Here is a 26,987-nt window from a genome sequence, read left to right on the forward strand (position 1 = left end):
CGATAGCAAAAAGATGGAAACAACTTAGATGCCCATCAACAGAGGAATGGATAAACAAACTGTGGTATATACACAGGATGAAGTATCATGCAATGATAAAGAACGACGATGAATCTGTGAAGCATCTCATAACATGAGCACAGCTTGTACAAGGCAAGCCCATGATAGCTCCACAGACACATCCAAACTTCCTGAAGGACTGAATTGCTGGGCTGAGGGCTGTGGGAATCATGGTCTCGGCGAACGTCTAGCTCAATTGGTGTAACATAGTTTACAAATAAAATGTTCTACATTCTACTTTGGTGAGTAGCGTCTGGGGTCTTCAAAGCCTGTGAGCGGCCCTCTGGGATACTCCGCTGGTCTCACCCATTCGGGAGCAAGGAAGAATGAAGAAAACTAAAGATACAAGGGATAGATTAGCCCAAAGGACTAATGGACCACATCTACCACAGCCTCTACCAGAATGAGTCCAGTACAGCTAGAGGGTGCCTGGCTACAACCACTGACTACTCTGACAGGAATCACGTAGAGGGCCCAGACAGAGCTGGAGAAAAATATAGAACAAAATTCTAACTCAAAAAGAAAGACCAGACTTGCTGGCCTGACAGAGACTGGAGAAACCCTGAGAGTATGGCCCCCGGACACCCTTTCACCTCAGTAATGAAGTCACTCCTGCGGTTCACCCTTCAGCCAAAGACTAGACAGGCCCATTAAAAAAAAAAAAAAAACCCGAGACTAAGGGGGCACACCAGCTCTGGGGCAAGGCCTAGATGGCAGGAGGGAACAGGAAAGCTGGTAATACGGAACCCAATGTCGAGAAGGGAGAGTGATGACATGTCGTGAGGTTGTTAACCAATGTCATAGAACAATATGTGTACTGTTTAATGAGAAATTAGTTCTGTAAACCTCAATTTAAAGTACAAGAAAAAAAGAGAGAAAAATAAACAAATAAAAATATATGCATTTTCCATACTAAAAAATTGTATAGTGTAGGTTGAAGTTAGAAAGAAAATCACTTGAACAATTTTAGGAAAAGGCCAAGTAGAGTTAGAGAAGGGAACCAACTAGATGCTTTTGAGTTGATTCTGACTCATGGCGACCCCATGTGTGACAGAGTGGAATTGTGCTTCATACGGTTTTCAATGGTTGATCTTTCGGAAGTAGATCTACAGGTGTTTCTTCTAATGTGTCTCTGGGTGGATTAAAACCACCAACCCTTCAGTTAGCAGCCGAATGCTTTAACTGAAGAAAGCCAGTTGTCACTGAGTCGATTTTGAGTCATAGTGACCCTACAGCACAGAGTAGATATGCCCCATAGGGTTTCCAAGGAGTGGTTGGTGGGTTCGAACTGCCTGAAGGTCTTTTGTTCAGCAGCTGAACTCTTAACCACTTTGCCACCAGGGCTCCAACTGAAGAAAAGGTGTCTGTTAAAGAAAATAAAACTATGAAAAAATCAGAGAAGGACACTTCACTAGGCCTTAGGAGCCACACAGGATAACATCAAAGGGGGAAAGACAGTAAGTAACCCATGATGATTCCATGACTTTGTTCCTGAACATAAATCAGTGGACAGTAGAAACATCACCAACTTCCCCTCTTTGTTCATTCCTTTGAGTTATCTGTGTATATATTTCTTTTCACCATTAGATTAAAAGCACCTTTGAGAACAGAGATTTTTATTTTTTCGTATTTTTATCTTCTTCAGAATTAAAATTTGCGTATTAAAAAACCCAAAAAACTAAACCCATTGTTGTCAAGTTTATTCCAACTCATAGAGACCTTATAAAACAGAGTAGAACTCAGAATATGGTAATACTGAGTAATACCATATTTTCCTAGAAAGGTAGACTTCATAGTGTAAAGCAGTCGAGTTCTTCCCAAACTGTTACAACAAATTCCATGCAACTCTAATAAAAAATTCAATAGGATTTGACAAGGAAGTAAGTGAGGGGCATCCAACAAGTTGATGATAAAGTCTGTAACAGGAGTACATACGCAAAAATTTTCAAGGAAACTTTGAAGCACACAGTCACAAAGATGAAGTAATTAATACGGTGAGTCATTAATCTAGAAATAGCTAAAGACATCAAAGGGACAGAAGAGAGAATCCAGCAGAACCAAACCCAGGCACAAAGGGAAGCTTAGTCTCAGACAGTGCTGGCACTTCAAATGAATGAGAAATCAAAAGATGGTGTTGCTTAGGTTATCGGCTACCCATTGTGAAAAAATTAAGTTTACTACCGACCTCATGGTGTATAAAAATAGATTTAAAATAGATTATAGAACTAGAAAAGTTTTCATTTACAATGAAAACTTTACATTAGAAGAAAATAGAGAAGAATCTATCTATCTGTAATCTTAGGGTGTGAGAAGTCTAAGTGTGACAAAAATCTATAAAGGAAACAACAGATTTGTTTTAAAAAAGTAAACCCTGGAGCATGGAAAAAATTAGCAGATGACGCATTAGAAGGAAACATTTGAAATGCATGTAACAGACCGTCATATTCATACAATATGGGGAGCAGCTGTCAACCAGTAATAAAAAGACAAAAGCTTAATAAGGACGTGGTAAATTATAATAGGCAATTCACTGGAGAAGAAATACAACTGGCAAGAAATAAAACCAAAAATGAGAAGTTTCAACCTCTCAAATGCTTTTTTAAAATGCAAATTATGAGATACCATTTTTTGACTGTTACTGTAAAAAACCTTTTAAATTACCACCTTGAGCGGTGCTTGCAGTGAGAGAAAAGGCCCTTTTACACAGTGTGAGAGAGTAAATTGGTACTTTTTAGAGAGCAGTTTAATAACACCCATAGAAAATTAAAATGTATAGATTATCTCTAACCCTTCAAATTTTACTGTTCTATTCTAGAGAAATACTAGCAGAAATGTACAAAGACATACATATAAATAGTCATTGCAGCATTTTTTGAAAAAGCAAAAATTTGGGAAAAACCTAAATGCCCATTGGTACAGAAATGACTCAATATAGGATGGTCTATCCACACAGCCATTAAACAAAAATGAGGTCAATCCTAAAGAAAGAGAAGGAATGAATACTGTTCAAGCATTCATTCAACACATTTTTATTAAGCACCGGAATAAAAGTAGACCACGATCTAATCAGAAAGATAAACAAAGAGAAAAAAAATGTAGGGAATAATTATGGCAGGTACTGTGAAGGAAACAGTAAAAAATACTTCATGTAATCTTTGATTTATTACTTTCCCATGTACCCAACATCCAATCCATGGATGTGACAAGTCTACTACCGAAATATATATCAAGTTTTTCCATTTCTCTTCAATTTCCCTTCTACTCTATCAACAGCTTCCCTTGGGACTAAAAATGTAATCTTAGCTTGCACAGCTCTACCTCTCCAGCATCATCTCTTGACAGCCCCTGACTCCAGCCACACAGCCCTTCATTCTGTTCTTGCTACATGCCAAGCCATTGCTCTTGCATAGTGGTTTTCAACAAGGGGCATAGTGGAGGGAGCCACTCTATAGAGAGGTGTCTAGAAATGTATGGGGAGTGTGTTTGGCTTTCACAGTGACTGGTGGCCTGTGGCACAGTGGTTAAGAACTATGACTGCTAACTGAAAGTCAGCAGTTCAGATCTACCAGCTGCTCCGTGGAAGCCCTAGGGGGTAGTTCTACTCTGTCCTTTAGGGTCACTGTGAGTCTGAATCGACTTGATAGCGAAGGATATATTTTTGCGTTATGAGGTTGTTGTGAGGGTTAATAAACATAACTGTTGAGTGTTTTGCATTATTTCTACACAAAGACAGTCAATAAATTGCAACTATTTACCACTATTTATAAGTCCTGTGATGTCTCACATTATTTTTTAAATGAAAAGTTGATATCCTTACCAACTTTGTGAGTCATATGAAAATGTGGGCTTGACTGTAGAGCAGAGAAAATGTGCCTTACATTTATCTTCCTTTTCAAAGTGAATCCAGCCCCCGACCTCCTCCCCTGCTGGCTGACTCCCACTGCCTTTCTAGGACAGAAGCAGTCTGTTCATGTTCTGTTCATGTTCTTCTGGGAAGTTATGAAGAGCCAGTTGGTTGACCTTGGGAAACCTAGAAGAGAGCTCTAAAAGAAGTATGAACCATCTCAGCCCCCGCACGGCTTTCTGCTCTTTGTCACCCCTCCCAGACTCCAGTAGAGGTTTCCAGAGTTTCTTAAAAGCCGAGACACAAGCCTACCCGAATGATGCAAAGAGGATGCTGAGGTTTGAAACAAACCTTTCCTTGTAGCTCACACTTTAGAGTTCTGTTTGACACCTCTGTGTCTCTTTCTCATCATCTGGGTCAAGGGTGTTCTCTCTCTCTTCTCAATGAAGACATGGGGTGAGGAGAATAAAACACATTTCATGTTACCGGAATCCCCAGTCTCTTCCTCTGCAATCTTTAATCTCTGTTGTGAAGGTCTAGAATCTTAACTAGTTGATTTTAGGCCACAGACAAGCTTCTTTGTAGCTTCCGGAATCTTCCAGCTACATTCTCTTCCAATCAGAAGCAACATCTAGTGTCTTCTCTTCCAGAAAATGCGTACTAAGTTTCCTTCTACAGACTAGAAGTGGAGCAAGAATGGTATTAGGGTGAAGTGTGTGAGAAAATTGAGCCCTAAACCAAGCGAGACTAAAAGAATCCTTGCCCAGAGAAACATCTGAGACACCCGTAGATGCCTATCCATTTCTCTAATCTCCTTTGCGAAGGTACTTGTCTTGTGTAGGGTCTACAAGTGCAGACAGTTTAAAAACTTGATAACACCAAGGATGTCTCTTACTTCAATTCACATTGTCTTTCAAGTGGTTCACCCACTGAAAGCCAGGGCTACAACAGAAGAACCAACAACCTCTCTCTCTTCTGTGGTGAGCAGTGCTAGAGGAAGGGGTTTCCCTTAGCGTCTCACATTTTCTGAAATGACCCTGGGCTAAGTGAATGGTTTTAGTTACATGTCCTGACATATGAGAATGAGTTAAAATGTTAAGTATCCCTAGTCAAACTTATAATTATCACCTTATTTAGTTGTATTTCAGTATTTAAAAAAAAAAAAGTCATCAAAAAGGCTAATCTCACTACGCTGTGAATATAAAGAGCACAGAATATATTTAATGCATTCAACAAACATTTACGGAGAATCTGACACATGCCAGCAGCTTTCATGAGTGTTACTTCATATTTTAAAAAAGCAGTAAAAGCAAGAGGCATGTAAGAGAATGTTTTAAAGGCTATGCAGATGTAGGATGTTATTCTTTTATGTTTATATCTCAGGGGATGAATTTACCTATTATTCCTGTTTGATGGGATTTTATGTATGGTAGGATGATGGATGATCAATTTTGTGGAAACACGATAACGGCAAGTAAGAATTTTTTTACCAATAGTTTTATCAGGACAGTTGTTGGGGAATATTAACAATTCCACCCACCTACCTTCAGGAGAATGATCCCTCATAAGGCAAACATTTTGAACTCAACTACTAACCTAAAGGTTAGTGGTTTGAACCATGGGAGAAAGGCCTGGTGACCTTCAGGAGTGCCTTTCCAAGTCACAAAAGGGGCTTCATCCCATCTGGCATGAACAGCATACCTATAAAGTTGTAAGAGTGGGAATTTGGCATCTGTGTTTTACAGAGGAGACAGCTGAGTCTCAAGGAGTTTGTGCAAATGACTTAACAGGTGAAACAGCAGAGGCAGGACTCAACCCAGACCTTCTGAGTCCAAGCCCTTCATCCCACCAACTAAAACCAGGATGTTTTTGGTGGCAGAGAGGCAATATGGGTATTTCGAGTAGAACATAGTAGAGAAAGTAACCCATAACTCTCAGGAAGCAGCTAAAGAAGACCATCTAAGAGCAACTGTCAACTCTAAAACCTTATGACATCTATCTGCAAGCCATGACATTAAATATTTATACAAATAAATATAAATTTATATTATATAGTACAGAAGATACGTATTAGGCAAAGTGAATTTGAAATTGAAATGCAAAGGATGAAAGTAATATAAATGGTGTCACCAAAAATTACCGGGCTGAGGCTCATGATGAGTGCCATCATATAGGATGTAGTTCTGAGAAGGCTTTTTATATGGAAAGAACATAGATTTAGAGTTTTAAGCCCCAAGGTTAAGTCCTAGCTCTGCCACTGGCCATGTCACCTAGAGTAAATCTCATAATCTTTTTGTGTTTTACTTCTTTTCATATGTAATATGGGGATAACAACCTTTTTTACAGGGTTGTAGTGAAAATTAAACAAGGTACCTAAGAGAGCTTCACAAGCTATAAGGTACTATAGGAGTGTTAAGCAGCAGTTCGGATAATAGGAGTTGTTTTAAAATGGGTAAAAAAAAAAGACTCGGACCACACATTAACACTATTCAAATACTTTAGGATTTGTTATATTGAAGTGGTAAAGTGCCTGGGTGGTGCAAATGATTTGTTCTTAGCTACTAACCAAGTGGTTGGCAGTTCGAATCCACCCAGGGTACCATGAAAGAAAGGCCCGATGATCTACTTCCATAATATTACAACCCTGTAGAGCACAGCTCTACTCTGAAGCACATGGGATCGCCATGAGTTGGAATTGACTCGATGGCAACGGGTCCAGTTTAGTTATGTTGAGGTGGTAGTTGTATTCTACCTGTTCAGAGAAAAGAACTGGGGCCAATGTATGGAAGTAATGGCACAGAGGATTTCAGTTAAATCTAAGAAAGAACTTTACAAAATGTAAAACAGCCCGGTGCAGAATTCAGTGAGCCCCTGCCCAGGAAGTTTCCAAACACAACACCTGTTGGAAATGTGGAAAGGGGGATTTCTGCATTAGGAGGGAGGCTACTTTTCATTATTTCTAAATAATCCAAGATCTATGATGAATAATTTCTGGCAAATGGGGCAATTTTAGGTTTATATGTGGCAATCTTAATACACGCTGTTTTTGTTTCTTCATAGGGATACTATAAAGAAATCATGCCCATGAACAGGACTCAAGCAGAACGCAAAAGCTCCTGGCCTCTGTGCCTCTGACTATCAAGTGATGAGCTAGCCTTTGCTTGGTACAAACCCAAGGGCATGTAGCAGGAAACAGAGTTCTCTGTCTCCATCACAGACTGTGCCTCCTACGTGACAGCGGCAAAATCCTAATACTGAAAATTACCCCACCATCCACCCAGTTGCTCAGACCAAATACGCTAGAATTGTCTTTTCTCTTACAACCCACACCACATTAAATTCATCAGCAAATCTGGTTAATGCTAGCATCAAAGAGACTTCTCCACCCCTTCATTATCAACACCCTGGTTCAAGCCTCCACCACCTCTCATCTTACTGGTTTTCCAATTCAGAGTCTTGATCCACAACAGTCTGTTCTCCATAAACAACCAGAGTGATCCTTTACGTTATAAATTAGATCCCGTCACTCTGCTCTCAACCCTCCAATGACTTTCCTTAACATTTAGAATAAAATCCACATTCCTTTCCAAGACCTTCAAGGTCCTACCTGATCTGGCCCCTGGCTATCTCTCCAATTTCTTTTCCTACCAGTTTCCCTCTTGCTCACTGCACTCAGGTACACTGGCCTCAGATAGACCAAATGATGTTTTGTCTTAGGGCTTCGCACTTGCGATTCATCTGCTTGGCGTGTTCCATCTTAGATGCCCATGTGGCTTGTTGCCTCACCACTTATCAAACAACCACCCCTCCTCCATCATCTCTACCCCCTTATCTTGGTTAATTTTTTTCCTAGCACTTACTACAAGACTTTTTATTTATTTACTTTTTTTTATTGTATATTTACCATCCCCCCCACTAAAATGTAAGCTCCATGAGGGACTTTATTTATCAATATATCCATAGTGCCTAGGGCAGTTTCTGGTACATGGTAGACATTCAATAAACACTAGTTTAAAGAATGAATGAATGAATAAAAGTGCAATGCTTCTTCCAAATACTAGAATTTTGGGTGATATACTTGAGGAGATAATTGTGGCAGATTTTTAGGATGGTGGTAATGTCTAATACTAAATTTTAGTTGTAGCTTATACTGTGTGTGCCATAAGGTAATCTCTCTCCATTACTCCCAAACTTTCAGTAAAATTTGTCCACACACAGCAATTTGTGGAGGTGGTGCCCTGAGGGAAATAAAGGTACTTTATTATAAAGGTACTTTATCAGGAGCCCAAGGAGAGAACATCCACTGTCTGACTCCAGGTGAGAGCTAAGCAACCTGCTATAGTGTAGATGGTCCAAAAGAATAAGCATCTCTCTTGAAAATTCCATCAGTTTTGGAGAGAAGTCTGCACTTCCCACAGAATGTGAGATTGAGGCTTGTGCCATTCTATTTGAGAAATAGAAGAACAGGTGACCACACAGAGATGAAGAACCTTCTGGGTGGAGGACATCTGCATTGCCCTTGTCCCTGAAAATGCACCATCTGGAACTGTGAACAAACATCTCCAAGTGCAGGGGGAGCTTTGGCAAAAGTGAGAAAATCATCACTGACTTGGTGTTTCCCCACCTTCTAGATGAACTGTAAGGAGTACAACACCCATTTAACTGTCTGCATTTCCAAAGGTGGTTGGTTTCCAGGTGAATCCTAAAGGCCCTTGGCTACCACTAATGGCTATGTCATTTCTAAGTAGGATTTATTTCTGAACCTGAAGACCCTAAAGTTTTGAGGTTCTGATTCAGTTCTCCCAGGATCGCCTCAGTTCTGCCTCTGGATGTTCCAAAACCCTGGGAAATAGAAAAACGGAAAGTAAAAATATGTATCTATGAATAGCTGAATTTTCCTAGGGCTTAACCGCCTAGGGAAATCTTCCACCTGGCTTTGAGGGGCTAGACTTCTCAGTCCAGTTCCCCTCTTCTGATGAGCTATTGGTTCAAATTAGTCACTCTTGCAATGATTGCCCACAGCAGAGCTCTTTTCCTGTTAAGTTGTGGTAAGTCAAACCTACTTCAGAGAATACTAAGTCACCACTCTGGGGGGCTAAGAAAACACGTGGGTTTTGTGTGTTTTTAGTTTCTTGAACAGAGAAAAGAAGAAGAAAACCTCAAACTACTGAACCAGAAACAACCTTTTTACTTATTTATTTATTTTTGTTAATGTTCTGCTTTGGATTTAGAATTTCAGAAAGGAACAATGGCAGATTCCATTTTCAATGAGCACATTCGAAAGTTTCAGATTTTTGAAATTGCTCATGGACCTACTGAGGTGAAGGAAAATAGTTCAAGGTTCCTAAAGGAAATCCTAACATCTCTTTCCTGGAACCAGCATATACGGCACAGTAAGCTACTGTCCTATCTTCAGGGAATCCCAAAGACATCCTAGTATAGCTCAGAGTTAGAAGGATAAAAGTTCCCACTGTACCACAAGTAGCTGATGACATCAGGTCATCTCAGATGCCCAGCCTCATTTCTACTTTCCTGGTGCTTTGGTACCATTATTTAGAAGGGTCCGTTGAAAAAAAAAAATGTCAGCAATTTTCCTATGTCCCTTGGAACCAGAATACTTAATGTTTGGAGCCAAAAAATGAGGAAAAGAATGAGGAAGATGTGTCCATGAGGACTTAAAATACTGACCAGCAACAAGACGGAGGTGTGAATACTTGTCTGACTTTCTACACATGAGGTGCGTGGTCGGAAACTTGACCATCTAAAGGGGATGGATAAAGAGAAGAGTTTTTGAGGACAGCAGGTGAAAATATTTCAACCTGGAATTTGGTTTTGTTCATTAACTTATTCAACAAACATTTACTGAGTAGCCTGTAAATAAGCTTTAGCTCTGGTTATTATTCAGCACTCTCACGGACCCTGCCCTAACTCCTGGTAATGCCAATGATCAAATATATCTTTTTTTCCCAATATTATGGATTAGGATGCATCATTTATTTTTTCATCTGTAGCCTCAAATTCCCATTGAATGATATTCTCAAAGCTGGACAAATGCTCACGCACATTTGTGAAGCAACACTAATGCAGATTCACTGCTCTATAAAACATGCTCAGGCACTCAAAGCTGAGAAATGTTTGCCTTATAATCAAGGCTATTGAGTCAACAAATATTTCTTGAGCACCTAATATGTGTCAGGCATTGGAATAGGTGCTGGGATTGTAGGCAAAAAAGGTCTTTCTTTTGGAACATTTATTCCAGTGGAAGAAACAGATATATTTTAGGTAGTCAAATAAATAAAATTACCACAAGTTATGATAACTACTAAGACTCAAAGCAATCCTACTTAAGATAATCTGAAGAAATGAACTGTAAACTGTTAAAGCCTCAAAAACTGTTAAAGCCTCAAAAATAAGAAGCCAGCCACATGATGAGGCTGCAGAAGGGCATTCCAGGCAAAGAAAATGAAGCTCTTGTGTGTGGAGACAATGTTCTCAGATGTTTGTCTCTGTAAGGAAAACAAAAAATGCAGTCATAACAGGAGGAAGATGAAGGTTAAAGACAGGGAATTTTGTTTTGGTTTGATTTGGCTTGGTTTTTAATGAAAAGGGCTACTTGAACATGTATATACTGGTGGAAATGATTTCAGAAACAGGGACAACTTGAGGATTCAGAAGAGAAAAGAAATATTTTAAAGGGATAAAGTAGGGGAGAGAGAGTGTGGGAGATATAGTCGCCTTCCTCCCTGTAGCCGAATGGAAGGAAGAGATGATGACATGCTGCAGATGCCGGTGGAATTGAGTCTTTGGTGGTGGAAAGCGAGGTTATAAGGTGGGAGGAGGGGATGTGGTTGGCTTGCAAGAGGGAAAAATACGATATAATTATCATGAAGAGTGAAAAACATGCTTGCTAGGGAAATGAAGAAAAAGTGCCGGGCAGTGTTGAATGTCCATTGAGATCTGTGAGTGGTTCTCAACCAGGGGCGATTTTACACATCCTCTCCCCCAGGAACATTTGTCAAAGTCTGAGACATTTTTGGTTGTCACAACGGGAGGGGAGGATGTGACTGAAATTTAGTTGATGAAAACTAGGGGTGCTGCTATACAAATTACAATGCACAGAAAAGCCTCCACAACAAAGAATTATGTAGCCCACAATATCAATAAGAGCAGAGGTTGAGAAACCTAGTGAGTGGCTGAAGAAAAGAGAAAAAGTCATTGTGAGTGAGGAAGCCAGAATATAAGAACTCAGGTGTTTGGACAGATCCCTCAGGGATCAGTGGCTTCTTCTGGAGAATGGAGTGCCTCTCATAGAATGGCTTGTTAATAATGGTGGATACTGTTTACTGATGTCTGACTATAAGTCAGATACTTTATGTGTATATCAGCTCTCTTTTGTCCAAGAAAGGTCAAGAGACCATCCTAGACAATGCATAGTCAGTAAGTAAAAGAACAAGATTAAATCCAGGTTTTTTAGTCCAAAGCCTGTGCCCTTTGCACTATACAATGGCTCTGCCCCTATGAAAGACAAGCTGTCATCAAATCTATGAAAAGTTGCATGAGCTTAACACTGCCAATATTTGTAATGGAAACTATAGGTAGTGGGAAGTTAGGAGGAAAGGCGACACAGAGAGGGGAGAAGGGCCCGGTAAAGATGAAAAATTTGTTTCACAGTTCTTCCCAGCCCATTAAATTCTTCTTAAGGTGGTCTTAAGTCACAACGAGTAAAGAAGCCATGGAGGAAGGAAATAATAAGGGAAAAAAATTCAAATCTTAATGGTTTCTAAAATGTACGTTTATGATATTTATCTTATTCTACAATATAGCTTTTATTATATATATCCTTTTCATTAAAATGCACAAAATGTATATAAATACTGGTTATATTATAACAGCATCAGTAGCTGACAATCAAAAATTAGAGTTGGCTGCCAAGAAGCTTTCAAAATTTACCCACAAACACAACCCATATATTCCTAAAAGGTACTTTACAATATCCAAGTTTTCTAACTTATGTTTCTCTTCTAGTCACACACACACACACACACACACACACACACACACACACCAATTGCACTGGAAATACACGTACTGTGTATGGACCGGACTGTGTCCCAAAAGCTCTCTCTCGATTCTCCATTAGCTTCATCAGGTATCTCAGGCTATGCATTTAGAAGTAAAGATACCGCCAATGGTGCATTGGTTTTTTCAGTCTCTTTAGCTTATCATGCAAGCCTACTCCTCTTTTTCCATCCCTCATACAATCATGTCACCTCCACATATCTTAAAGACAGCTTTCCTTGAGGTAGTGAGTAGACCCACCCCAAGAGGTGAGTTAAAAAGTGTCCTTTTCAATGTGTCAAAATGTTCTTAGTCACTTGAGTGTCAAACAAGTCTGGTAGCTGCTTTTCACTGTCTCTTCTTCTTCACCTGGCAGCCCAGAATTTTATGTTCCTCAGTCATATTCCTCCTCCTACCTGGATCATGGACCTTGTATGAACCACAAACTGCTGGACTTTGTGGTCTTAAGGTTCTCTTGGTTCATGCCTTCTCACTTCACTTCAAGTGGGCTTATGAAGACCCTCATTCAAGACAGCATTTTCAGTGCCCATAACAAGGAACCATAATGGAGAGTATTCCAAAGTGCTTTTCTTAGAGCTTATATAAGCCGAAAAATGTCTTAGATTCCTCAAAATTGACCAGAGAAAGCTCAGATACATTGACATATAAATTATCAGCAATTGTGAGATTGAACACTGCTCCCAGATAGCTGCTGCGTGCCCACATCTGGCCAGTAGTGCAGTAGTTCATCATCCTTTCCTCCATCAGCACCAGATCCTGGGGATATTTAGAGTTCCTCATGTAGACCTTGTGGTTCAGGGGCTGGTTGTTGCAGGAGTGGCCCCGAAAATACACTTTAGAATACACAAAGTACAGTCCAGTGTCATTGATCACAAGGCCACCCTTCTTATACTTCACTCCAGAGACCAAGGCAATTCCATAGGTGTCTTCCCATTCCAGAGGGATGGACCTTGAGTTGGGATTTCCTGAAATCAAATCAGAGAGGATCTATCATCCAGGAATGCTCACGTATCCAACAAATGAAGCTTCCAAGCCTAAACTGTGGAACGTCCTTGAGTAAACATTTTACCCAAAATGACGTAGCACATATAGACCAGGCTGAGGGGTCAGAATTGGATCCATCACTGAATTCCTTCAGGACCTTTGTCAAATTTCCTCATTACTCTCTGCTTCAATTTTATCATCCACCCGTGGGGACAATAAAATATACCTTTAATCAATCCCAATGAGAAATTATTAAGATGATTTTAGCTGTCTGGAACAAAGATTTTATGATCTCTGCAATTAGCCCCAAAACTTCTAGGCTTTGAGGTCTTTCTATGAGGGGAAAAGCCAAATTCAAGGAATTCTAGAGCCCTAAGGTTTTTTTTTTTTTTTTTTTAAGGATTTAGGGATCATTTGATCCAACTTCCACTGGAGCTAAAACCCCTCTCCATTGTATCCCTAGAGCATTTTGTTCATATTTTAACCATACCTCAATCAGAGTACTGTATCTAATACTGAAATCATCACTTACGGGTCTATCTTTCCCTAACAGATTTCAGGCTCTCTGAAGGCAGGAACCATGTGTTATTCATCTGCATGTGCCAAGACTTGACACACAGCAGGTGCTCACTAAATGCCTGTTAAACTGAACTGGATCATTCCGCAGGCTCTGCCTAAGTAATTCCAGGGACAGTGGCTCACCACTTGCTGTGATATTTACCCATTTTTCTGATAATCGTGGACTTTACATGAGGAGTGCCTACCATATTTCTAGCAAATCTTTTCACTCCACTTCACAGTTGCATGCCCAAAGTTCACAGATGCCCAGACTGAGTCCGCTTCTCACTCTTGTTTCTATGAGTGAAGTTCTTCCCAAAAACCAGGGAAGCGTTGACTAAAACAATTCGTTGTTCCCCACCTTCCCAGCTCTCACCTCTTGGACCTGGGCCCCAAATCCTTTAAGAGTCTTTGGAATGACTGAAAAGTGTGAGCTCCACATGGGTGGGGATCGTGTTGTAACTAGAGTTTAGAACAGGACCTTGCCCACCCACACAAGGTGCTCAATCTATGTTTGTGAGATTGATGTGACTACAAAGATGTGACTACTCTTGGGGTCCAAATACTGTCACTAGAAAGTAACAACTCCCTCAGAGCGCAGTAAGGGAATTTTGCTGTTGGTCAATGGCTTTCCCAAGCCCCCCGGCACTGGCTCTGGCTTCCATATACAGACCTGTTAAATGGGCCACTTTCTTCACCTCCCTTTTTTCAGAAGGTAGACTGGGCTGACCTGTATCATAGAAGAATGAAATATGTAAAAATGAGATATCGACTATTATTTTGGCGAGATGCTAAACAGGATATTTAAATAAAAGAGATTTCAAAAAGCATAAATGGCAACAGCCTAACATATACTAATCATGCAATTCCAAACTGTAGAACTCACAGCAGCCTGTATTTCAGAAACAGAGGTAAAAATACACCAAATTAAGGCAGATATAAGTATATATGTATGTTATAATAAAACATAATTAATATGAAGGTTGATTTATAAAGAGCTGTCATATTGGTTACTTCTGATATTTAGGTGATTCAGATACTCACTACGACCCTCTGAGGTAGTAAATGAACAAATAAGCTTAAAAGTTAGGCAACTTGTCAAGAAGGCCCAGCTCTTCAGTGTCAGAGATGGGACTGACACTCACGTCTCCTGACTCCAGATCCCTGGCTCTGGCCATTCTACCTCTGCTGATCTCAGGACGCTGCAGAACAGAGGCTGCAGAATCTGCTAATGCGTCTCCTGGCCGTCAGGCCTTCCCCCGGTGGCGTTCTACAACCTAATTACAATGGTATTCTACAGACTCGGTTATCCCGAAGCACAGCTTTAATCATACTAAAAAAAAAAAAAATTTTATTTTATTTTTTATTTTTTTAATTTTTTTACTGGGCCTCAAATACCTTTAGTGGCTCCTCACGGAAAAGGCAATGATGTACGACCTTCCCACCATCACGTGACCTCAGGCTGACTGCACAGCCTTGTTTACTCGTCCACACTGGACACTCCAGGATTCCTTGTCTGACCTGAACATACTCCAGCTTCCCTGCCTCTGTGCCTTTCTCATGCCATTCCCTCTGTCTGAATGCCTTCCTACACAGGCCTCTGTCAAATTCCTAAAAATCCGACAAGGACCATCTAAAATACCACTTTCTTCAAGAAGCCCTCCCAGGCCCTTCTAATCAAATGTGATCTTTCCCTCCTTGAAGCGTGGGAGCCCTCTGTCTTCACCTTACATCATTCCAAACCACCTTACTCTATGGCAACTCTAGAACTTGCCTTATTCTCCCCCCAAATAAATAACAAGTTCCTTTTCTAGGTGTTGAATCCACCTGAGTACTTAGCCCAGTTTCTAACCCAGGGCGTGTGACCAGTAAATGTTTGCCAAGTTGAATTAAGGAGCTAAAATGACAACAGTCCTCAATACAGACAGTATTTCTCTGACTTCAAATATTTCAACCAAAAAAAAACCCAAACCCAGTGCCGTCGAGTCAATTCCGACTTGACATTTAAGAAAGATTCACAGAAGGTGCCTGGTCCACATCGGGCTTATTGTGATTAGCCTATGAAGCTCACGTGTGGCTTGAGAATGGGCTAACCAACTGAGGATAGTACCTGAGCAGTCACCAGCTCTCTAACCACACAAGACCACCCACCATGCAGGATGTGTTAATGAACAGGAAAGGGAAAGCCAAGTCTCTTCTGTGTTCATATAATACAAGCCTTCACCACAGCTCATCTGGCCTTCAGGCATGTACTGACAGGAAATGGAACAGCGACCACATGGTGCCTATCTTTATATCCCTCAAAGAAACTAAACCAAAAAAACCTAAACCCACTGCTGTTGAGTCAATTCTGACTCATAGTGACCCTATAGGACAGAGTAGAACTGCCCCATAGAGTTTCCAAGAAGTGCCTGGCAGATTTGAACTGCTGACCCTTTGGTTAGCAGCCATAGCACTTAGCCACTACCCCACCAGTGTTTCCTCAAAGAGACTAGCATGGCTTTATTCTCATCGAAGGTACTCAAAATATCTGCTGGATAAATACTGCTCAATAAATAACGTGGAAATACATCTTAGACTTTCGTGATGACTGTTTCCTGCCCCAGGATCTTTGCACATGCCATTCTCATCGCTTGAATGATGTCCTCCATTTCCATACGTCACCCCCCAACAACACACACACACATCTTCACTTGGCAAGCTCCTTATCCTTCAGGTATCAGCATAAATAACCCACCCGTAGAAGGGATTTTCCAGACCACTCTACTTTAGACTGCATTTAGTACAATTTGAAACTATGTGATTTGTTTGCATGCTTTTGTATAACCTCCACCCCCCCCCCCACCCCCGCCACCCCATCTCTCTTGTTCTCTGCCATCACCTTAGCACCCAGCACCCAGTCGGGCACATAGGAGGTGTTCCAAGCATATTTGGGAATGTGGAGGGTAAAAAAAAGGAAAATGCAAAAAGAAGCAAAGAAGAAAGTTTAAATAATTTATAATAGTACCTCCCAGAGAAAATCACTGTTAATATGTCAGAGTATAAATGCTGGTAGTTCTTTTCTATAAGTATAAAAATAAGCATAAAGTGTACATATATAGTTAAAAAAGTTAGTCAGTATTAAACTAAACATATTGTTTTGTAACTTGCCTTTTCATCTAAAAATATGCAATAGCAGTCCCTGTGGCATTAAATGTCCTTCTAACATACAGTTTTTAGTTGCTGCATAGTATTCTCTCATCTAAATTCACTATATTTAACTACTCTTCTATTATAAGGCATGAGGTTTCTTCCTTCTATATAAATCTCCAGGCATGTCTTTGATTATTTTCTCAAGACAAATTCATATTGCGTTGATTTCAAGGTAAGTTAACACTTTTAGGTTATTGATATCTTTTTCCAAACTGTTCTTCAGAAAAATTATAGCAATTTATATTGCCACTGGTTGTCAACTAATGTTGAAGGAAGCCCTTTTCTCTCATCTCTTTGCCAATCTGGGTATTATCCTTTTTTTTTTTTTTTAAATCTTTACCAATTTGATGTATGAAAATAGGTATCCCCTATCTCCATTTGAATTTCTTATCCTACTGATAAAGTTACTACCTTGATTTCCATGTGATATTTCACCCATTTCAGGTTGACCTGGGTCAATCTAGAGAAGATACATGTTTCCTGGGGTAGGTAGACCTGAGTCATCTGTTCGTTTGACTTTTCCTTACTAAAATGACTCCATTGAGTAGGTGAGAGATGAGTAATAAGGCGCCTTCTTCACCAACCCCATTCCACTGGTTTTCAAAGCTACTTCCTTCTAGAAGTCTTCCAAAGTCTTCATTTTTCTAACAAATATTTCCTCTCTGCTTGTGTATGTCTGGACTTTCTAACACTTAGGGGCTCTGACCCAGAACTGGGTTCCAGAGCACCTGCTCCTGCCAGAACTTACAACCGAGGACAGCAAGGTACCTGGGCTGCCTGTAGTAGGCACCCCCTAAGAACCCAAGCACGCTCCACCGAATGGCTGGCCAGCTCTGCCTTCTGTGTTCTGCTCGGTTTCCAGGGATGAGATGTGCCTACTTGCAGAGGCATCCTGCCTTTCCTCTTATTTCTCATTCCATGGCCATCAGAGAGACAGGCTTTTCCTTACCCTATGAGGCACCAGTCCGCATGCTGGAAGGCCCCACAGGTGACGAAGCGTCAAAAGCTTTGTTTCCTCTAGTCTGAGGTCCATGTCAGTGGTCTTGGGAATATCACCTAATCTGTCTGGTATTTTGTTTCTTTTCTGGAAAATGAGCTGGATCAAATAAGCTCTAAGCTCCCTTTCAACTCTAACCAAATCTTATGAGTTCAATGAATCTTAGTTTAAGACAGATTGGGAATATCCTAAAAATCTATCTGTTCAGCACTTCAAAAACTATGGCCTGAAGCTTCATGAGGTCACTGTTCAACAACTTTACCTTCTTCCTGTCCTGAGTCTCATACAAAGGATATGAGCACATGACTGCTTCTAGGTGTGAAGCTGGACTTTCCTTTGAATAGTTGCTAGGCTTCCCTAAACTTTCCAGTCATTCCAGAAGAACCATCCTAATGAAGGTGATTGGCTGTACTGTTATTACAAGCTGAGTTTAGTTTATAAAATATTTTTTTAAAATAGAGTTTGACTCTTGAGTAATCTCTTTTAGAAAGTTTAAAAAGGAAAGAACATTTCCCAGAAACACCTTCTCTGTCTCCACCCCACTCTGTCTCCCTGGGAGTTACAATCACTGCCATGGGCACCGGACTCAGGAGGCCTGAGGAAGGGGACAGGCCTGGAGCCAGCAGTTCAGGAGGCAAAAGTTCAGGGTGTGTGTGTGTCTCCATCCAAGGTCAAGTACAAGTTATTTTGAATTCTGTACAGTACTCAGCTACACTGATTTTGAACAATTAAATTCACTTCATATTTTAAAGTAGCAGAATAAACCGTAATGACCAGAGGTTTGGAATTAGCCGGGCTCCCTCTCGTAGTATATACATGCCCAGGAATGAGAAGGATTGCAAGCCACTGCACCAACATTGTTTAGTGTTGAGGACTATCTTTGAGAATTCAATGTATGTACATAAAAGGACTCACCTATTTGCTTCTCCAGAGATGATGCTACAGGGCTTAGGCGGGTGGACTGGCAAAAGAGAAAAGATATGTAATAAATATGAAGACCTTTAGGCAAAGGAGGCAGGATTGTCAAAAAAAACCAAGCCCTGGAAAGAGAACCCAAATACCTCAGAATCTCTCTGATCTCAGACTTTTGCCAAGCAGTTGTGCCCTTTCTAGCTCAGTTTTGTGATTTGGAATAGTACTAGTATTTTTAAAGGATTTTCAAGGAGATTTAGTTTGGCCATTTGAACTAATCCACTTCTAAGCAAGAATCAATGTTTATTTTATTTTTTGACTCACTAGGTGTTAGGCAGTAAATAGCTAGGCAGACTGATTAGCCAACTGAGAAAGGAATTGTAAATGCTAATCCTATCTTGGCCCTGATCCTTTATAAGACAGAGGAAAAAAAAAATCCCCTCACATGTATGGCTCTCTATTTCTCTGCCTGTAGAATGGAATGAGCGTAATAACCCATTTCCAAGAGAGGAAAAAAAAGATTGAGAAGCACTTGGCAAAGAAGGCAGTGGGCCACAGTGGTCCTCGGCCCCCACTGCACAGAGCTGTCTTGGTGAGCCCAGCACGCAGCCCCCCTCAGGCCAGGCTTACCTCTCTGAGTTCAGCCAGCTCCTTCTGCAGGTGGAAGAGCTGGAACAACCCCAGCCCCAGTCCAACCAGGGCCACCAGAACCATGAAAAACATTACGAGGAGATATAGGCCTGTGTTGGGATTCCGTCTCTTCTTCAGAAGTGATGGTGGGAATGGAGGCAGTGGTGGCCGTGGTGGCAGCGGTGGCGGTGGGGGTGGTGGTGGCCTCATTTGGCCGGGCCTTCCAGGCACAGAGGAAGGGCAGGGGAGAGCAGACCCTGGAGGGGCCAAAGGAGAGCTGGAGCTGCTGTCCACCCAGTAGATTTGGGGATATGGGTAATTCAGTGGCTGCCACATGGCAGCCAGGAACTCGGGGCACCCTCCAGGCAAAGAATTTTACTTCTTCTTGATCCTGTGTAGGCTGAGGTGTCAGAGGAGGGGACTCCTGTTGCTAAGTGCTCAAGAAAAGGGAAGCCGGAGCTCTCTTTATAGAGTTTCCACAGCTAAGGGAAACACTTCTCTCGATCTCTTTCTGTTTCTCAGAGAAACACCCACTCACTTTATGTCTGAAGCTGAGAAGCCTCAAGGAGCTCGGAGCAATTTGCGCCTGAAGTTGAAAGCCTCAAGGAGCTCAGGGTAAACCGCTGTAAGCTTCTACCCACAATTTTCTGACGAAAGCATTCAAAGTCCCAGTTGCTGTTGCTTTGCTACCTGAAAAGGCTGGTAGGTTAGGCTCCTCTTTCTCAGACCTGCTGGAGCAGGTAAGAATCAGGGGCCAGCCTGGGGGGCATAACCTGCTGCCTAACTGCAGAGAGGTTGGCCAGCGGGGCACTTTCAAGCACTGAGGGGAGAGACCATTGAGTTGTGGCCAGAGGAACCACTTCCACATCTTACCTTTTGCATGAGCTGCCATCCCTTCCCCTAACCCAAATACTGTTTACCCTGACATTGCAAAACACCAGAATTTACAGGAGAAAAAACCCTGCCCCACCCACTATCTAGAGATTAGATCAGAAGTTGCAAACCTGTGGCCCGTAGGCCTTACAGAACCCACAGGCCTGTTCCATTTGTACCTCACAATGTTTTTCTTCTAATTGGCTGTCTACCTTTAAAATCAGGAGATTCCACATCAAAAATACAGGTTTTAATTCTGTCTTGAAACATTAGAAGACTGGGCACACTCAAGACCATCTCTGCAAACCCAGTTGGTGTGAGCTGGGTAGCAGCTGCCCCCGTGGACAGAGCCCTGAAGCTCCAGGTCACCCAGGGTCCCCACCCCCGACTATGTGTCACACACCACCACATGTGGGAAATGGCTTCCTGACCACTGTAGGAATTTCTGTTTGCAGCTCCTTTTAGGGTTGCCAGGTAAAACACAGGACACTCAGTTAAATTTGAATTTCAGATAAATAATGAACAATTTTTAGTAGAAGTATGCCTCAAATATTGTATGAAACATACTAAAAAAAAGGTTGCTTATTTGAAATTCAAATTTAATTCTTGAACTCACATGTGGCTTTGGTTGTAGTCATTAAAGGCAGTGTCATGGATTGAATTGTGTCTCCCCTAAATATGGGTCAACTTGGCTAAGCCATGATTCCCGGTATTCTGTGCTTATCCTCAATTTTGTGATCTGATGTACTTTTCCTATGTGTTTTAAATCCTAATCTTTGCCTGTAGTTAATGAGGCAAGATTAGTTTAAGTTAAAGAGGATTAGGGTGGGATGTAACACCCTTACTCAGGTTACAGCCCTGAATCCAATAAGGGGAGTTTTCTTGGGGTATGGCCTGCATCATCTTTTATCTTGTAAGAGATAAGAGGTGAGAGAGAGGAGCAGAGAGAGAGGGACCTCCTAACACCAAGAAAGAAGAGCCAAGAGTAGAGCGTGTCCTTTGGACCTGAGGTCCTTGTGCTGAGAAAACTCCTACACCCAGGGGAAGATAAACAGAGAAAGAAATCCCTCTCCCTGAGCTGGTGCTCTGAGTTCGGCCTTCTAGCCTCCTAAACTGTGAGAGAATAAATTTCTGTTTGTTAAAGCAATCCACTTGTGGTATTTCTGTTATAGCAGCACTAGATAACTAAGACAGTAAGTTTAAATAATAATTAGCTAGAAAATATAATTTTAAGAATTTTACCACACTCATAAAAAGCACTTAAAATATACTAAAATAACTCTAACAAGAATTATACAGGTGTATATTTTAAAAATTACAAAATTTTACTGAAAATGGCAAAGATGCAAATACATGGAAAAATAGACTACATCCTGGGTGGGAGGATAGAGAGGTAGTATTGCATGATGGGTAAGAATGGGCCCTGGAGTTAAACTGCCTGGGTGCAGCTTCCAGCTCCATCACTTATTATCTCTGTGATTTGGACAGGTCGCTTTCTATTTTCTGTGCCTCAGTTTCCTCATCCCCCAAATGTGCATGATCATAATAGTACTTACCTTACAAGGCTCTGTGGGGATTAAATGAGTCAAAGTATAAGATACCTTTAGAAGAGTCCCTGGCAACAAGGTGAAACCAAAAATACATAAATAAAAACTGTTGCCATCAAGTCTTTTAGGCTTGTGGCCACCCCATGTGTTTCAAAGTAGAACTGTGCATAGGGTTTCCAACGGCTGATTTTTCAGAAGTAGATCACTAAGTCTTTCTTCAGAGGCTCCTCTGGGTGGACTCGACCCACCAACCCTTCCGTTAGTAGGTTTTCAAACGCTTAGCTATCGCACAACCCGTGGACTCCGGCAACAAAGTAAGCCCTCAAGAAATGTTAGTTGTTGTTAGTTTATCAGATCTCTCCCAAATAATTCAACTACAGACAATGGAATTGACCTTCTTCTGTTAAGAATAAACCAGTTGGTAGGGAGGAGAAGGGCTGCAGAGAAAAGCACAAATTCTGTGCTTGACATCTAATATCTCTCAGAGATTCCACCGCTGGACTGCGGGACCCTCTGCCTCAGGCTAGGACCCTCCACTTTTTATCTCAAACTTCCACGATTCTCCAATAAGAACTATGCTGTATTTGTACATCTTCCTCGGCCCTGCTTCTTCTCTTGATTCATATTGTTCTAGGAGGACTCAGAAGCCCCATCCCTGCCCCTAACACACCCACTGTCCCCCAAGCTTAGGGACAATCTGAACTGAAATAGAGACAAGGAGAGCAGGCTTTAAACACTTGTGTCCCTCTTTGGTAATGCCGCCAAACATCACATTTAGCCAAATCATGGGGGAAAAAACACATACCCCTCAGCACAATAAAGACCCCTTCACAGTTCGAGGCACTACTAGAACACTGCTAATTAGGAAAAATAATCTTTTCTTTAAGACCCCAGAGGCTACTCACCAATGTAGAATGTAGAACATTTTCCTTATAAACTATGTTATGCTAAAATTGTTTGTTCTTTTTTTTTTAATTGTGCTTTAAGTGAAAGTTTACAGCTCAAGTTAGTTTCTCATATAAAAATTTATGCACACATTGTTATGTGACCCAAGTTGCTATCCCTATAATATGTCAGCACACTCCTCCTTTCCACCCCGGATTTCCCATGTCCATTCAAAAAGCTCCTATTCCTTTCTACCTTCTCATCTGACCTCTGAATAGGAGCTGCCCATCAGTCTCATGTATCTACTTGACCTAAGAAGCGCACTCTTCATGAGTATCATTTTATGTCTTATAGTCCAGTGTTGGCTTTGGGAATGGTTTTAGTTCTGGGTTAACAGAGAGTCCTGGGGCCTTGTCTTCTGGGGTCCCTCCAGTCTCAGTCGGACCATTAATTCTGGTTTTTTTACTAGAATTTGAGTTCTGCACCCTACTTTTTTCCTGCTCCATCAGGGACTCTTTGTTGTACTCCCTATTAGGGTGTTCATTGGTGGTAGCCAGGCACCATCTAGTTCTTCTGGTCTCAGGCTAATGGAGTCTCTGATTTATGTGGCCCTTTTTGTTTCTTGGGCTAATATTTTCCTTGTATCTTTGGTGTTCTTCATTCTCCTTTACTCCAGGTTGGTCGGGATCAACTGATGCATCTTAGGTGGCCACTCGCTAGTTTTAAGACCACAGACACCACTCACCAAAGCGGGATGCAGAACATTTTCTTAATAAACTTTGTTATGCCAATTGACCTAGAAGTCCCCTGAAACCATGGTTCCCCAGATCCCCACCAGTGCTATTCTGTTCCTCGAAGTGTTTGGTCATATTCAGGAAATTCCTTAGCTTTTGGTCTAGTCCAGTTGTGCTGACTTCCCCTGAATAGTGTGTTGTCCGCCTAAGATAATTCTTCTCTACTTCCACCCTTAACCATCAAAGAATGTTTTCTTCTGTGTTTAAACATTTTCTGGAGTTTTTATAACAGTGGTCTCATACAATATTTGTCCTTTTGTGACTTACTAATTTCAACCAGCATAATGCCTTCCAGATTCATCCATGTTATTAGATGTTTTGCAGATTCATCATTGTTCTTCATTGTTGCATAGTATTCTATTGTGTGAATATACCATAATTTGTTTATCCATTCATTGTTTGATGGGCACCTAGGTTGTTTCCACCTTTTTGCTGTTGTGAACGTTGCTGCAATGAGCGTGAGTGTGCATATATCTATTTGTGTGAGTGCTCTTATTTTCCTATGGTACTTCTAGCTTTTTAAGGAAGCATCAAATCAACTTCCAAAGTGGTTGTACCATTTTACACTCCTACCAGCAGTATATAAGTGTTTCAATCTCTCCACAATCTCTCCAACATTTATCATTTTGTGTTTTTGGATTAGTGCCAGCTTTGTTGGGGTGAGATGGTATCTCAGTGTAGTTTTGATTTGCATTCTCTAATGGCTAATGATCCTGAGTATTTCCTTATGTATCCGTTAGCTGCCTGAATGTCTTCTTTGGTGGAATCCCTGTTCATATCCTTTGCCCATTTTTTAATTGGGTTATTTGTCTTTTTCTTGTTGAGGTGTTGCAGGTTCTTGTAGATTTTAGAGATTAGATGCTAACTAGATTTGTCATAGCCAAAACATTTTTTTCCAGTCTGTAGGTAATCTTTTTACTCTTTTGATGAAGTCTTTTGATGAGCATAAGTGTTTGATTTTTAGGAGCTCCCAGTTATCTAGTTTCTCTTCTGGTGTTTCAGCATTGTTAGTAATGCTTTGTATATTGTTTATACTATGTATTAAGGCTCCTACTGTTGTCCTTATTTTTTCTTCCATGATTTTTATCGTTTTAGACTTTATATTTAGGTCCTCGATCCATTTTGAGTTATGCACCTTAGTCTTCAAGATGACATCTTTGCTTTTCAACACTTTGGAGAGGTCCTTTGCAGCAGATTTACCCAATGCAATGCTTCTTTTGATTTCTTGACTGCTGCTTCCATGGCTATTGACTGTAGATCCAAGTAATATGAAATCCATGACAACTAAGGTGCGCCTGACCCAAGCCATGGTATTTTCAATCACATCATATGCATGCAAAAGCTGGACAATGAATAAGGAAGACCTAAGAAGAATTGACGCCTTTAAATTGTGGTGTTGGCGAAGAATATTGAATATACCATGGACTACCAAAAAGAACGAACAAAACTGTCTTAGAAGAAGTACGACGAGAATGCTTCTTAGAAGCAAGGATGGCCAGACTGCGTCTTACATACTTTGGACATGTTGTCAGGAGGGCTCAGTCCTTGGAAAAGGACATCGTGCTTGGCAGAGTACAGGGTCAGCAGAAAAGAGGAAGACCCTCAACGAGGTGGATTGACACAGTGGCTATAACAATGAGCTCATGCATAACAACGATTGTGAGGACGGCTCAGGACCGGGCAGTGTTTTGTTCTGTTGTGCATAGGATCGCGATGAATTGGAACTGACTCGATGGCACCTAACAACAACAATGACAACTTCAATCTTTTCTCTCTTTATCATGATGTTGTTCATTGGTCCAGTTGTGAGGATTTTTGTTTTCTTTATGTTGAGGTGCAAGCCGTACTGAAGGCTGTGGTCTTTGATCTTCATTAGTAAGTGCTTCAAGTCCTCTTCACTTTCAGCAAACAAGGTTGTGTCATCTGAATAACATAGGTTATTCATGAGTCTTCCTCCAATCCTGATGTCCTGTTCCTCTTCATATAGTCCAGCTTCTCAAATTGTTTGCTTGGTGTACAGATTGAATAGGTATGGTGAAAGGATACAACCCTGGCACACATCTTTCCTGGCTTTAAACCAATCAGTATCCCTTTGTTCTGTCCAAATAACTGCCTCTTGATCTATGTAAAGGTTCTTCATGAGCACAATTAAGTGTTCCGGCATTCCCATTCTTCGCAATGTTATCCATAATTTGTTATGATCCACACAGTCAAATGCCTTTGCATAGTCAATAAAACACAGGTAAACATCCTTCTGGTATTCTCTGCTTTCAGCCAGGATCCATCTGACACCAGCAGTGATATTCCTGGTTCCATGTCCTCTTCTGAAACCAGCCTGAATTTCTGGCAGTTCCTTGTCAATATACTGCTGCAGCCATTTTTGAATGATCTTCAGCAAAATTCTGCTTGCATGTGATACTAATGATATTGTTCTGTAATTTCCACATTCGGTTGAATCACCGTTCTTGGGAATAGGCATAAATACAGATCTTTTCCAGTCATTTGGCCAGGAAGCTCTCTTCCGTATTTCTTGGCATAGACAAGTGAGCACCTCCAGTGCTGCATCCATTTGTCAAAACATCTCAAATGATATTCTGTCAATTCCTGGAACCTTGTTTTTCGCTAGTGCCTTCAGAGCAGCTTGGACTTCTTCCTTCAGTACCATCGGTTCCTGATCATATGCCACCTCTTGAAATGGTTGAACATCGACTAGTTCTTTTTGGCATAATGACTCTGTATTCCTTCCATCTTCTTTTGATGCTTCCTGTGTCGTTTAATATTTTCCCCATAGAATCCTTCAGTAGTATTGCAACTCGAGGCTTGAATGTTTTCTTCAGTTCTTTCAGCTTGAGAAATGCTGAGTGCGTTCTTCCCTTTTGGTTTTCTATATCCAGCTCTTTGCCCATGTCATTATAATACTTTGCTTTGTCTTTCGAGCCCCACTTTGAAATCTCCCGTTTAGTTCTTTTACTTCATCATTTCTTCCTTTTGCTTAGCTGCTGAAAATTCATGAGCAAGTTTCAGAGTCTCCTCTGACATCCATCTTGGTCTTTTCTTTCTTTCCTGTCTTTTCAATGACCTCTTGCATTCTTCATGGATGATGTCCTTCCACAACTCGTCTGGTCTTTGGTCACTAGTTTTCGGCGCATCAATCTATTCTTCAGATCGTCTCTAAATTCAGGTGGGATATACTCAAGGTCATATTTTGGCTCTCGTGGACTTACTCTGATGTTCTTCAATTTCAGCTTGAACTTGCATATGAACAATTGATGGTCTGTTCCACAGTCGGCTCCTGGCCTTGTTCTGACTGATGATATGGAGCTTTTCCATAGTCTCTTTCCACAGATATAGTCGATTTGATTCCTGTGTCTTCCATCTGGTGAGGTCCATGTGTATAGTCACCATTTACGTTGGTGAAAGAAGGTATTTACAATAAAGAAGTTGTTGGTCTTGCAAAATTCTACCATTTGATCTCCGGCATTGTTTCTATCACCAAGGCCATGTTTTCCAACTACCAATCCTTCTTCTTTGTTTCCAACTTTTGCATTCCAATCACCAGTAATTATCAATGCATTCTGATTGCATGTTCGATCAATTTCAGACTGCAGCAGCTGACAAAAATCTTCTATTTC

At 41.0% G+C, this 26,987-nt stretch overlaps 1 protein-coding gene across 3 annotated transcripts; it reads right to left on the minus strand.

The window, feature by feature from the left end:
• Positions 1 to 721: 721 nt before the first annotated feature.
• FASLG (Fas ligand) lies at positions 722 to 20,177 on the minus strand. Of its 3 annotated transcripts, XR_002787007.2 has the most exons (6): positions 19,257 to 20,177; positions 18,630 to 18,675; positions 14,199 to 14,255; positions 11,994 to 12,948; positions 9,593 to 9,665; positions 722 to 8,746 (listed from the first exon to the last, which is right to left on the minus strand). XR_002787007.2 is itself a non-coding variant. In XM_003415225.3 (4 exons), the coding sequence occupies exons 1-4, from the start codon at positions 19,590 to 19,592 to the stop codon at positions 12,554 to 12,556; spliced, it is 834 nt and encodes a 277-aa protein (XP_003415273.1). In that variant the 5' UTR covers positions 19,593 to 20,177; the 3' UTR covers positions 9,672 to 12,553. The 3 variants fall into 3 exon arrangements, 1 of the variants encoding a protein (XP_003415273.1); XR_002787009.2 differs by lacking the exon at positions 9,593 to 9,665; XM_003415225.3 differs by lacking the exons at positions 722 to 8,746; positions 9,593 to 9,665 and having other exon boundaries at positions 9,672 to 12,948.
• Between the last annotated feature and the right edge of the window lie 6,810 nt (positions 20,178 to 26,987).

The sequence above is a fragment of the Loxodonta africana genome, chromosome 3, assembly GCF_030014295.1.
Source record: "Loxodonta africana isolate mLoxAfr1 chromosome 3, mLoxAfr1.hap2, whole genome shotgun sequence".
Taxonomy (NCBI): Eukaryota; Metazoa; Chordata; class Mammalia; order Proboscidea; family Elephantidae; genus Loxodonta; species Loxodonta africana.

Coding starts and splice junctions, on each gene's coding strand:
- FASLG (XM_003415225.3), bottom strand. CDS start 19,592: ATGTGGCAGCCACTGAATTACCCATATCCCCAAATCTACTGGGTGGAC. Junction 14,256..18,629: donor ATCTCTGGAGAAGCAAATAG/GTGAGTCCTTTT, acceptor TCTATGATACAG/GTCAGCCCAGTCTACCTTCT. Junction 12,949..14,198: donor GAAAGTGGCCCATTTAACAG/GTCTGTATATGG, acceptor ATTTGATTTCAG/GAAATCCCAACTCAAGGTCC.